The sequence below is a fragment of the Lycium ferocissimum genome, unplaced genomic scaffold (assembly GCF_029784015.1).
Source record: "Lycium ferocissimum isolate CSIRO_LF1 unplaced genomic scaffold, AGI_CSIRO_Lferr_CH_V1 ctg535___fragment_3, whole genome shotgun sequence".
Taxonomy (NCBI): Eukaryota; Viridiplantae; Streptophyta; class Magnoliopsida; order Solanales; family Solanaceae; genus Lycium; species Lycium ferocissimum.
The window spans coordinates 89,982-104,425 of record NW_026725958.1 but is presented as its reverse complement, the minus strand read 5'-3'; the positions used below and the strand labels follow the sequence as shown (position 1 = coordinate 104,425).

Below are 14,444 nucleotides of genomic sequence, written 5' to 3'. Positions count from 1 at the left end.
ATGATTCATATTTTGATTTCCAACTTTGTTTATGAAATCTGCATAAAATTTCCTTCAACTTCATATCATGATTTCAAATCTCAAAAATGTTGGATTTGCCATTCCAAATTGTGAATTCATTTTTTTTTGTAAGTATAAAACTTAGACTTAGAGTAACAATGCTGGTTCGTCTTCCCGCTCATCTGATCAGAAATGCATGCTCGATATGAAGAGATTATCCGTACCATGTGGGGTATTATATTAAAGAGTAGTTACATTACAATTCAGGTTCAATTTTTCTTTTTATTAAACTAAAATTCGATCAATAGATGTTGTATTTTTTAGATTTGCCTTCTAGTAGTGTATTAACGTTGATATGAACTTTGGTTTGTTTATGTGGTAAGATTGTATGAGAATTAGAGAAGTTTTGCTAGTTTTCACAACTTTTGGGGTTTTCATGTTTATGAAAAAAAATACAACTTAAAAAATATAAATTGCATATCCAAATAAAACTTCAACTTCAAATCAACCTGAATTCAAAATCACTAATTTCAAATCATATCTAAACAGGGCCTAAAAGTGCACTGTTTTAGCATACTTAGAAGGACCATTAATCCTCAATATTTAAAGTGGCATTACTTAATCCTTAAGAGCCCGTTTGGATTGATTATAGGCTTAAGTTCGTTTAGAACATTTAAAATTTAAAAAAAAATAAGTTGGGAGTAGTCCCAACTTATTTTTTTTTTTTTATAAATTCGTTTTCACTTATAAGTTCGCTTTTTTAGATAAACTAAGTTAAATGGGTCCAATTATTTTTTTTTTGAGCTTATTTTAAGACAAAATGATTTAAGTTTGGCCACCAAACACTCAAAAGTTTAAAAACAACATAAAGCCCAACTTATAAGCCAATCCAAACGGGCTCTAAGTCAAGACTAAAGGACTATTTTAAGCCTTCCCTCTACTAGTAAAATGGGGGCAAAAAACTTTGGAACAGAGAAACTTACAACCCTAATGGAACCTGAGGGAGATGAAGCGTATCATCAACACCCAAAAATGTTCAAACCCACAAATAATACTCAATTTCCATCCACTTCAAGCAATAAAGATTCAATCTTGACAAACCCCATCTTGCCACAAGAACTCATCACAGCAATTCTTGTAAGGCTTCCAGTTAAATCCCTCTTACAGTTCAAGTGTGTTTCAAAAGATTGGTTTAGTTTAATCTCTAGTCCTTCTTTTATCAGGACCCATCTTAGTTTTTCTGTTAAGAATTGCACCCACCATAGATTTCTATTGATATCTGGACGACACATTATTAAACATTGTTCTTTTAGTTCTTTATTTAATGAGTCTAGTATTAAGGCATTGGACTTGGATTATACCATGAAAACCCCCTATAATTCTGTTCATATTGTGGGTTCTGTTAATGGATTGATTTGTTTTCTTATTGGGTTGAATGGCTTGGTTCTGTGGGATCCGTCAACTAGAAAGTTCAAGCAAGTAGTTACCCTTATGTCTATACGGAAGTATTTTCTGGTCAAGGTCAAGTATGGTTTTGGATATGATGAGGTTCACGATGATTATAAGGTAGTGAGTATTTTCATTGAAAGTAAGAATCGCTACGATGCCAATATATATAGTTTAAAGAGTGATTCTTGGAGAACACTTGATGATTTCCAAGGCAAGGTAGAATCCACTTCTTTGGCAAGTCGGTGAATGGCAAGTTGGTGAATGGGAAGCTTCACTGATGATGATGATGATGGTTGGGGCATCATGTCCATTGATTTGGTTGATGAGAAATGTAGGAAGATGGAGCAACCTTTCTATAGAGAAGAAAATTTAATTTTGAATCTTGGAGTGTTAGGAAGTGATTTATCTGTAATCTGTAATTATTGGAGAAATTCTCAGATAACTCAAGCTGAGGTGTGGATTATGAAGGAGTATGGGGTTAAGGGATCTTGGACGAAACGTTACACCATCAAAAATCCTATCGATATGCTTTCTCCAACCCTTTGCATGTCAAATGAAGGTGAATTATTGGGTGTTTTTGGATCGAGTTTAATGTTTGGATCGACTTTAATGATATACAATTCAAAGGATGACTTAAGAAGATATCCAGAGGTTACTAATATTGATAGCAGTCTTGAGGTGGAGCACTATGTAGAAAGCCTAGTTTCTCCAATTAGCCTAGTTTCTCCAATTTTACAAAATGAACTAATGACACAACATTGAAGGCTGCAAAAACTCACGCAAATGACAGTTTGTAGCTAACGACTTGTAAGTGTTCGCTCTATACATTTTCCATGTGTTGTTAAATTCTGCTTCTTTTGTCAAATATAGAACAATACATTGCATATATAAGGGTCATCTTTACACCACATCTACTTAAATATTGTGGTTGTCCTTTTTGTTGTTGCATATTTTCGACGAACAATAACTTTTTGAAAGAACGTTTTTTCGCTTATAGTGTTTGGTGGCTTCTCCATTCTAAGTAAATGAGATTGGTCTTTCTTCTCTTTTAAGCGGTCCTTTGAGGGTACATGTTGTGCCATTCTAGATTGAGTAAGACTGTAAGAGTAATGAGCACTAAGGCAAATGTGAATACCCCAATAATAATTAGCATAAATAATCCTTTGCATGGTCATTATTTGATCTAGGGCCTGGGTTAATGATCATTTTTACTGACACTTAATGAAGAGGCAGAGGAATCACTGAAATCATGGAATAACAGTTAAGGTCTGAAATATCATCAAGTATGGGTTTTTTCTGTTGCTTCTAATAGCTTACTGTTATTTCTTCGTGGCTATCTTCTCAAGTTTTTTTAGTTATTTGGTCAATCAACTGCTGAATCTTCTTTCACTTTGGTTATACCGTTGACTTGAGCAAAATTAGATTGAAGGAGGTGCTTGATGCTGTTGATGATTTTGACTACTTGATAAAATAAAAAGAAGTAGGTTGAAGGATAATTATATTTATAAAATGTTTAGCTGCTATGAACTTGATTATATAAGGCTCTTCTTCACTAGTCATTCTCCATCTTCCCGAGCTTCTACTTGGATGCATGACTTGTGGCCCATTTAAATTTCAATGGCCCATAACTAAACAACTACCCTGACCATAGTTGAGAAGGTAGATGTTACCATCCTTATTTTCCAACATTTTGTATCATTTTGGGTTGAGCATAGGCACAGTATGAAGTGCTGATTTGCAGTGTCCCAAAGCACTCTGAAACTTACATCTTTCTTTTCACTTCATCTTTTTCCCCTTTTGACCTGGTAGTCTTCGAGCTTAATTGGTATTCACGTGATGCGTTAAAGATTGGCTCACTGTTTATACAAAGGTTCAAGGTCTCAATTGCTAAAAGACTCACCAAAATATTGGACTTATAAACTCTTCTTCTCTAGTCTGCAATGTCGCTTTATATATTCCATATTTATTTGAAGCTTCATATCTTAGAGTAGATGTTCATCACCCAAAAGGAGTTGTCTTGGTTCGTTTAATAGTTGGAAAGTACATAATTTTGATTTCTCTTTATGTTGTGTGCACGTATGTTTATCTGAAGACTAAACATTTTATAGCAGAAATTTATCATTGAGAAAAGTGGTCTTTGAAGAGAATTTCTGAATTATGGTACTATTGGTTGCATCTTTTTTTTTTTTCCCCCCCAACTGTCTGAAGTGTTCTTTAATGCTTTTTCTCTATCTCTCTATTTTCCTCTTTGTATATGTATAGTATGTTTATCTGAATCATCCCTGACAAAGTGTCCTCTGAAGGGAACTATTTTTTGGCACTATAGTGCTATGAGTTCTTTTCTTGGTTTATTTACTTGCTGAAGAGTGTAGTATGCCAGATTTGTACCATGTTACTTTTTGCTGTTTCCATAGTACTAAGAGTTCTTCTTTTGACTTATTTAAAGCTTCATTACATCTCAAACTAGAAATCCAGTATCTAGTGTAGTTGGCCTTTACAGAGAGTATCCTTTTAAAATATAGTATCAGAAGATATCTGTAGAATGCCAATTTGAACATACTAAATCTTTAAGTAATTGGACGTCTCTTCGGAGAACCTATATGTTCTGTTACCAGTACTAGGATTTGCTTCCAGAAACCCTGGACAAGTCAATGTATCCTCTCTTAATTCTTTTTCTGCTTTTATATACTTAATTTTTTTAATAGACTTTCCAGTTCTGTAGCCATTAAGCCATCAACTGATACTTTCTCTGTTTCTCTGTTAATTAGGTTTTATCATGCCTCTGCTTGTGGTCCTAGAGCTCGATCACCTGTTTGGAATCACTATGAAAAGCTTGAAGAAAGTGATGATGGATGGTGCCATTCGCTGCATACTTGGACGGGCTCCTTAAAGTTTCATGTTAAGCGTTGGATCGCATGGAGCAGGAACATATAACTATTAGGATTGAGTAGTTATTGTTTTGTTGACTTGAATATGAACTAGTCCTATGTTAGGACTTAATATTCAAATGTGTGACTGTTTTTTTGGTTTTCTGAAACTCTGGTGGTGCTAGACAATTTATTGCTAGTGAACTGGCTGACTAATGCTTAATATTCAAATTGTGACTGTTACCATGCTGCTATTTGATTGCTATATTCAGTTATTAAGTTCTGGAATTCTTTGATGGTTATAGCTCCTGATTAGGTATAGCTACTGTTTGATTGTTTCTGTGTTTCATTTATTTTTCTCATTTCAGGAACTTCGAAGATATTGCTTAGAATGTCTGTCTGTCAAAATGTTATACTTGCTATTTTCTACCTGCTAATACTTATTCTAAACTGGTAGATTCCAATTTAATGGAACTTGGTTTTCAGGCGCAAATTACTTGATATTTTCTGAAATGCCCTATTAGATTCCCAAGAGTACAATATTGGTTTGTCACATTGTCTGTTAGTGATTCTTAATGAAGAAAAATCTTTGTGTGGAATCGTAACGGTTAAACCATTAACAACAGATTAATGGATATCTTAACGGTTTAGCATGTGTGCAAATTGACTTTCAAAATCTAACCGAACCAGCATGTGTGCAAACTGACTTTCAAAATCTAACCGAACCGAACCGACCGATAAGCAACTTTTAAGTGCAACCAACATCAATTGTGAGCTACAAGTCTACAACCATTTGGTTAACACTGATGGAATATCTGTCTGCCCCTCAAACTTTCCGGTCAAAGGAGATTGACGTTGTTGATGACACGGTTTCTAGCAATGCCATCCTTTTTGAGGCTGGAGGCACCCTGACCATGTAGTTGTGATTAAGGTAATAATAGTACTAAATAATATTAGTATAGTTAGGACATGGCCCCTATCAACACCAGGTCCTTCCTCCAGCCGAACAGCCGCCGTGAGAAGGCTTTGACCTCCCCTTCTGTTTCTCTTGACAAAAACCACTAAACTTTGATTCCCCGCTCAAAAGTTTGAAAAGTCTGAGTATACCTTTCATCCATCTATTTTGTCGAAAATATTCCTATGGTTTGGGTCACTTATGCTCTTATGAGTTATGAACTTATTACTAACAGCCAACATAGAATTATAAAAAAAAAAAAATTATTTATAATTCACGTGACATTTTATTATTGATCTAATTTAATCTGTAATTCCAATTATATAAATTCATTCATCTGGTTTTCTAACTTACAGACTTACCCGACCTAAACACTAACCTGCTTGAAAAACATAAAAACTCGCAGAAAAATCATTTTCGCCCATTTTTTACTAGATTTTATCAAACATTAGTAAATATACAACTAGATGATTATTTTGGATGTATTATTAATGATTATACAACTAGAAGTGCATATTGTATCACTTGACTTAAAGTGATAACTAAAGCTTGCACTTGCAAGTTGTATCTTTGTTATCAAAATTAGTAATGCAAGTTGTAGAGTAACTTGTACATATATATATGTCAGTAGGTTTAGGGGCAAAAACTTTCTATAAATAGGGAGTTTTGTCTTCTCATTTGTGACACCAAGAAAAGATGATAATATAATCTCTCCCTCCTCTCTACAAAGTTATTGGTTTGCTTCTCTTTTTTATTTTTCAATTATATAGTTTTATAATACGTTATCAGCACGAGCCTCTACCACTAAGTTGAATTCTAGTAATTTAAAATTGACGAGTTGTTTGGAGTATGCTATTGGTCGGTACTCCCTCTCCACAAAAACCTTTGTCGACAGAAGGTTCAAACTTCAGATATATAATTTATTTGCTCATCTTAAAGGTAAGTATTTTTCTATCCCTAAATTTATTGTTATATACCTAAATCAAGTCTAGTTGGGGTTATTGCTTATATTACTACAAGTCAAGCAATTTAATATTTTCCATAATCCTGTAGAATTAGCAAGAAATATATGGCCCCCAATAGTGGCAATATTTTCTAATTATGTCCTGTTATGGCTAAACTATATTTAGGCCTATAGCCACCAGTGGTAATAATTTTACAAACTTATTGTCGATTACAATGAAGATATGTTAAAAAATTCTCTACATTATATGTATGCATTCAATTTGCTCATCGAAAAGAGCAATATCTCGGGAAAGTTCTAAGCTATCATATTTTGATATGCTTAAGGCACGTTCAAATATGTTCATTCTTGAAGAATGAGAACTTGTGGTAAATATTACAAATGCAGCTCCATTCTCTGAAGTGAATGTGACCATATGTAGTAAAGCTTATAAATATGGACATGTTCTTGATTGTGAAGATGTCATGACTCACCTTGAGAAGAGATAGAATAATTGAGAAAAAAAAATCTAAATATTCTATGCTTTACTCCCGAAGTAGTAACTCCGAAATCTGCTCCTTTTGTACCAAACTCAGAAAGTTGCTCCTAAAGTAGCAAGCTTTGAACTCTACTCTAAAAGTAGTAGAACTTTGAACTCTACGTAGTAAACTTTTATCATTGCTTCTAAAGTAGTAAGACTCTAAATTCTACCCCGAAGTAGTAAAACTATGAGATCTACTCCTGAAGTAGTAGAACTTTGAGATTTACTCCTGAAGTAGTAACTACTCTGATGTTGTATTTTTTAGATTTGCCGTCTAGTAGTATATCAATATTGTTATGAACAGTGGTTTGTTTATATGGTAAGATTGTATAAGAATTCGAGAAGTTTTGATAGTTTTCACAACCTGTGGGGTTTTAATGTTTATGAGAAAAAATACAACTTGAAAAATCCAAATTGCATGTCCAAATAAAACTTCAACTTCAAATCAACCTTAATTCAAATCATTAATTTCAAATCATATCTAAACCAGGCCTAAAAGTGCACTGTTTTAGCATACTTGAAGGACTACTTCCGTCGAAGACAAACGGAGGATCTCACTTGTCCCCTCCAAAGCTCAAAATTTTATTGCTCCATAGTACATTATAGAGGAGGGAGATTTTGGGACACTATGGCAGATTACATTATCAAAGCACTACTTGAAAAATGTAAATGCTAGTAATATATAGTTTTCAAACAAGTGATTATAGACACATGGAGACTAAAATATCTACATGCTAAAAAGGAATGAATATCACCAATGCACCATGAATGCCAAGATTTGCAAACTTTAGTTTTCACATTTTGATGTTTATTTTACACTTTTGGAGCCAACAGGTGAGGTCCTCCAGTAGTCTTTGATGGAACTAAGTAAGCGTTTGGCCATCGATTTGGAAGAATGATTCATATGTTGATTTCCAATTTGTTTATGAAATTTAAAATTCCCTTCAACTTCAACTTCATATCATGATTTCAAATCTCAAGTTCTCAACAAAGCTGGATTTGTCATTCCAAATTGTGAATTCAATTTTTCTTTTTATTAAACTAAAATTCGATCAATAGATGTATTTTTTGGATTTGCCTTCTAGTAGTGTATTAACGTTGTCATGAACTATGATTTGTTTATGTGGTAACATTGTATAAGAATTGGGAAGTTTTGATAGTTTTCACAACTTGTGGGTTTTCATATTTATGAGAAAAAATACAACTTAAAAATTTTAAATTGCATGTCCAAACAAAACTTCAACTTCAAATCAACCTGAATTCAAATCACTAATTTCAAATCATATCTAAACAAGGCCTAAAAGTGCACTGTTTTAGCATATACTTGAGGGTCCGGAACTTTTTTAACCCAAAAATTTTTTTTTGGAACCAAACTGACCCGTTAAAAAAAAAAAAAAAAAAAAAAAAAAACCAAAATAGGCTTCACGCACAGAATCTTTCCCCCCCGACCCCAACCTTTATTCTTTGGAAATCAAACTCAAAATTAAGCTTTTTTTCGTATTTTGGCTGAAGATTAGTCACGTTTCAAAACACCGGAATATAAATATTTTATATAGAACTTAATATTTTTTTTAGTGTACAATAATATCGGCTCATTACATCAAGTATACATATACATTCGGATCGTCGTTTTAGGGGTTGTAAAGTGCTCTGAAGTACATTTGAAAACTTGTTATATTTAGGTTTAAGTGTCATATTTTATAGGGTTTTGATTAATCTCTTTTGTTTTACTCCCAAAGCTATGAAAGTACTTTTTTGGTTCAAGAAAGATAGAAAAGAAAAAATTACTCTGCTTTGTATTAGGTTTTTTTAATTTGTTATTGTATTGTGTAATCCGCACCTTTTGAATGTGCAAAAATAAATATAATATTTAAAACTAATTCATCCAATACGAGAGGTTCATAATAATTGAAAAATATTTCATTCCATTAGCAACAAAATACATCATTAAATTACAATAGACTTTAAAAAAAAAAAATAAAAAAAAAATCAAGTTCTAGACACTCTTCTACTTCCAGATGTGCTGCCACTACGGGAGTTTTGCCCACATGAACGCTTATCATGCCCAAATTGCTTACATGTCGAGCACTTGCGAGAGTAAGTCTTTTCGCTAACATCCATTTTATTGTGATAACGAGTTAGCTTGTTTTTTCCCAATTTACGAATATGCTTTTTGTTCGCAACCATAGAAAACGGCGCGGCTGGCCAATGAGCTTGATCACCAAGGGGATGGAAGTGGGCGAAATATGCTCTAAGGTATTTTACGACCTTATATTCCTCCACCACATAATCAGTTACATTTCTGGCCATTCTCTCAAAGCACTTGACTACATGAGAACATGGCATGTGGTACGTTTGCCATTTACCGCAAGTGCATGATTTTGTACACTCAGTAACGATATGTTTGTTTCCTCTTTTACCGTCGTAATAACCCGTTCTAACTTCATACACTCGTTGAACGACGTCATACTCGGTCATTTGGTGATCCTCTGCCTTTCTTCTATGGTGCTCCATCTTTTTGTAGGGCTTTGGTATCCATGTTCCGTCCTCGGCTAAGATGGCTCTGGCCTGCCTTGTCCTATCCGCAAATCGCTCCACGACCAGCTTGAAAGTTAGTCTTACCATTGCGGTGATAGGTAGTCCTCGAGTAGATTTGAGGAGTCCATTGAAAGACTTCTAGCTGTTCGTTGTGAGCATGCCTCATCTCCTTCCTCCATCAGCATAAAGCGTCCATTTTTCAACTTCTAATTTCATCAACCAAACATATGCCTCTTCACTACTTCCTTAGCAGCTCCATTTTTGCAGCCCATTTTCTTTGTTGATGTTGCATCGCAGCCCCCCACATCAATTTGTTTACAGTGCCATTTCTAAACTTTGTTTGCAAATTAGCCTTTAAGTGCCTTAAACAATATCGATGGTAAGCATGCGGAGGTCCGCCGCTCTTCGTAGTGACGCATATATTGTGCAATATGCCTTTATGACGATCCGATAAGACACATATGCCCCGACGACCCATTAATAACATGAGTTTTTAGACGAGTCAAGAACATCCTTATGTCTTGTTGCTCTCGTTGGCGGCAATTGCGAAAGCAAAGAGGGAATATTGACCCATTACATCCATACCTACTGCAATTAGGAGCTTAATGTCATATCGGCCATATACATGTGTCCCATTTATCGATATCACATTCCGGCGGTGAGCAAAACCATCAATACTTGGTTTGAATGCCCAAAAGACGAAGTCGAAAATTCTGCCCTCTAAAAGCCGCCACTGTACAACAATGCCAGGATTAGAATGTTGTAGAGCCGCCCGAAAAGAGGATTCCCAAGTTCCAAAGATCATCTCAAAAGCACGTCTACGCCCGAGAAATCCCTTTCTTTTGCTTATGATTTTACTATATTTGGAGTGGACCATGCTAATACAAGTTTTGATAGACATCCTGCATAAGTTTAAACAAACAATATTTAGCAATGGTATTTTAATTGCTATAAGATATATAATGTACTAGGTCAGATAAGTTACTTTGGAGTTTCCTCAATGTGTTTAAGTAACACATTAGCAATTATGTTTATATCTAAATTAAAATGATCTGCTCGACTTTGTCCCATATCACAAGTGTGCTTTGGGTGGAATTTTGTGATTTCCATGAGACCATCGCTTAACAATTCCCAAGCAACCACCGACAAATTTGAGTCTTTCGCTTACAAACCAGCCTCTATACCGATTTGTTTTTGAGTCATCAATCTTAAACTCCCTCATATCCTTTATACAATACATTCCGACAACCCGTCGCAATATCTTTTGATGTGAACTGATTTTCTTTGCGAAGGACGCATCTACGGCTACGGGAGTTTTTGATTCAATCCACATTTTTTGGCGACTTTGATCATTATCTCTTGTCAAGACAAATGCATCCTCACGACCTTATATTCATCGTCAAGATATGGAATATAGTCGAATGCCACCGTACGGGGTGTCAGAATCGGGTTTTCCGCCATCGGAGGTGGTACGTGGTGGTGAGTTGGTTAGGGACTAAAATACGTATCTTCTTCATCCCCTTCACTATCTTCATCATCGGTTACCTGCATTATTAGGGCGTCTATCGCCATCACTGAATGTATCCACATAACTTGGACAATCGGGGCCATATCTAAGAAAGGCCTCCTCCTTCACGATAAAAAAGCATATGTTAAATTCCAAATTATATATATATATATATATATATATATATATATATATATATATATATATATTATTTAACATCATGGATGAACTACCACACATATGAGAATGGTACGTGGTGTGGAGAATGATCAACTCCACCAACCGAGGGACCGCCTTTCATCCACAATGGTACCACCGGCGCGTTTTTTTGATAATAATCAATCGCACCGAACCGAGAATTATTATAATAATCGGCTCCCAAACCGAATTGAGAGTTTTGATAATAATGAGCTGCTCCACTAAATTGAGACGATTGCCTAATATTACTTATATCAGGTCTATAGCCCCTACAAAGATTTAAAAATGGTTATTTATCAATACATACAATAAACACGTGCTATTGCACAAAATCATAATATAAGAATGCATATTTACCAAGTTTGATTAAATTGTTGGTAAAAGATTTTCCAAATGCACTGCCACTCAAAATGTCCCCGTAAGAACTAATATCTCCATATGTATTAACTTGACCGAGTCAAGTATCATGACCTCTCGGGTATCTTTTCAACACACATCTCAAGAACATTAAGGGGTAGATCAATGTTTTAATTCTTTCGCGCATTCAAATAATCCCTCAAAGAATCATCATCATTGATATAATGCCTACCAAAAGCACTATATACGGGAAATCGATTGTGGATATCTCAGCTCGTTATAGAGATTTCATACTCATCTGAGACTAACCTTCATTTTTTCATATGTGTAAGCGACTAGTGATTCACAAGACATTTCAAGGGGACATTTAACATGAACGTTTGGTCTTTTATTGTAACGAACTATACTATTGTCATCAAGGATAATACCATCCCAATATATTGAAACCTTAACTGGTGGAATATCTTGAGCCATTTTTTGTAGGAAGTTTAATTTTTTTTTTTTTTGAATGACTTAAGAGAGGTTTTTTCAAATGACTTAAGAGAAATGAAATGGATGAATTTTTACCTCGTCCAACATTCTTCTTAAATAGATTCATATTGACCCCTATTGCGTATTGAAATGTTGCGTAATATGAATTAAATTCAAATAAACAGTCAAAAAATGCAGCATTGTATTGTCAAATCGGTCCTTTATGTGACATAAAAAAAGCTGAAATTGGCATGCATGATGTGTCGTCAAATCATGTTCTATTGCGCATTGAAATGTTGCGTAATATGAATTAAATTCAAATAAACGGTAAAAAAATGCAAAGATTATATTGTCAAATCGGTCCTTTATGTGTCATAAAAAAGCTGAAATTGGCATGCATGATGTGTTGTCAAATCATGTTCTATTGTGCATGGAAATGTTGCGTAATATGAATTAAATTCAAATAAACGGTGAAAAAATGCAGCGTTGTATTGTCAAATCGGTCATTTATGTGTCATAAAAAAGCTAAAATTGGCATGCATGATGTGTTGTCAAATCAAGCATGAGTGTCATAAAAAAGCTGTAATTTTCAACCATGATGTGGTGTCAAATCATGTCATATTGCGCATTGAAATGTTGCGCAATATGAATTAAATTCAAATAAAACGGTCAAAAAATGCAGTACTATATATAACATGAGTGACAAACAACTAGTATTCACTTTAAAACGAGTTATCATGACATTCTAGACCCAATTTGGTAATCTTGATTCTATTACATGTTTTACTCCAGCAAACATATTTGAAGCAATGGGTAGGACATGAGAACTAGATGATGATAATTTTCATTACTCAAATAACCCTAACAAAAGATTCAGTCGAGAATACAATAAAACAATGAGAGAGGAGTGGAATTGGCGTGTTAGGAGGTCAAGCACCGGAGCAAAAGTTTGCTTGAAGAGGCTTAAACGCCCCAAAAAAAGTGCTATGTCAATGCCTCGTGGAACTCCACAAGAGTTTAATTTTGCTCTTAATCGTTTTTGCGAAGAGAACAATCGGATGCAAATATGTTACCATAGGATAGAATATGGTATACATGGTAGCACAAGATTTAGATCCAAGTGGAATTCGGACTATGAAATGTCCGATGAAGATTAATATTTTTCTTATAATAAGGTAAGTAGGTAGGGTCATAAAGACCCCCCCCCCCACCCCCCGAGGATACTTGGGGGTTTGCAACTATATAAGTAGCCCTTTTTTTGTTATTAGACTACAATGTATTTAATGTCGAGTAGTAGAAACTCAGCTTGGTCTTTACTCCTTCCAAAAGAATCAAATAGCAGTGATGATGAAAGTTCAAATCATAGCAGTTTTTTGAGTGATACCAAAGATTTCAAACTGATTTGTGCTAAATCCCCACCTTCTTATAGGCGTAATGATGATTTACTCGCTGGTGAAATATTCGGATCCGCGAGAATATTATTGTGGTTTACACCGAGAATGGTCACATCGGATTGCCGAATCAGGACGTCTGGTTCGTGACTTGGAAAATCTCAACGCTCCAATCCCAACAAAGTACTCAATAACCATGCCTCGAGTAGGTCCAGTAACTTGCGAGCTTGCCGTACAAAGGATTGGAAAAGAAAACAACAGAATGCTGGCAAGACGTTGTAGATTTTACATGCTAAAGTTGGCCGAAGAACAAGCATCATCAACCGGTAGAGAACTAACATCTCCTGAAAAAAGATATGTGTTAAGAGACTGCCAATATCGTTCTGAGGACGATATTGAGGACTTCTATTATGATGACGATTAGGGTCTATTTAGGCTCACTGTCTTAGATTATGGGTCATTTAATTTTCAAACTAAGGATGTTAATTTGTATTTTTATGTCATTTAATTTTCGGACTAAGGATGTTAATTTGTATTTTTATTTTATGATGAAGTCATCAATTTGAATTTGCTTGGCATGTTTTTAATTTGCTTTTATTGTTAAAGTCTATTATTAATTGACAATTTAACAAAGAAACACAAATAAATTAGTACATAAAGGGTGCGAATTACATTATAGGGGAAAAGGTACAACTTGTAAAAAAACATAATCCATAGAAATATTAAACTTAATAAACAAAATACATATAAATAATGAACAACAACAAGATAGCACAAATAATCTTCCACAATTTAAATTTTTCTTTCAAAGCTATTTTCTCGTGTTGAGCGTCTCTAAGTTTAGCCTTCAAAGAAAATTCATTTTTTTTCGGAATCGGTGAGCAAGACCTCCAAAAGTTCAATTTTTTCTTCAGCTTCCAAAAGCTTAAATTGCGAGTCCAAATTAGCGGTATCTCTAGAGATACGTGAAGTCGCGGTATCTCTATCAAAAAGTAAATTTTTAAACTTCGCTGCCACCTTTTTATCCACGTGAATGCTATCTTCCTACCGAAAGTGTTTGCAACCGCCCATATCCTATAAACATTACAAGAAAATCAGTTTTTTAAAGTAAAATATATGGATAACGTGGAAAAAAACACTAAAAAATGTAAAAAATACTTACTTCAGGCACTTTACAACGCCAAAAACGGTGACCCGGATTATCTTGAGTTTTTTATGTTTTTAGTT

General features: G+C 34.5%; 1 protein-coding gene across 1 annotated transcript; it reads left to right on the top strand.

Moving 5' to 3' along the window:
- Positions 1–924: 924 nt before the first annotated feature.
- LOC132044863 (F-box/kelch-repeat protein At3g06240-like) lies at positions 925–1,695 on the top strand. Its single transcript, XM_059435401.1, has one exon. The coding sequence runs from the start codon at positions 949–951 to the stop codon at positions 1,693–1,695; it is 747 nt and encodes a 248-aa protein (XP_059291384.1). The 5' UTR covers positions 925–948.
- The last annotated feature ends 12,749 nt before the right edge of the window (positions 1,696–14,444 follow it).

Bases quoted from the DNA above. Each gene is read 5' to 3' on its own strand.
- LOC132044863 (XM_059435401.1), top strand. From the start codon at position 949: ATGGGGGCAAAAAACTTTGGAACAGAGAAACTTACAACCCTAATGGAA.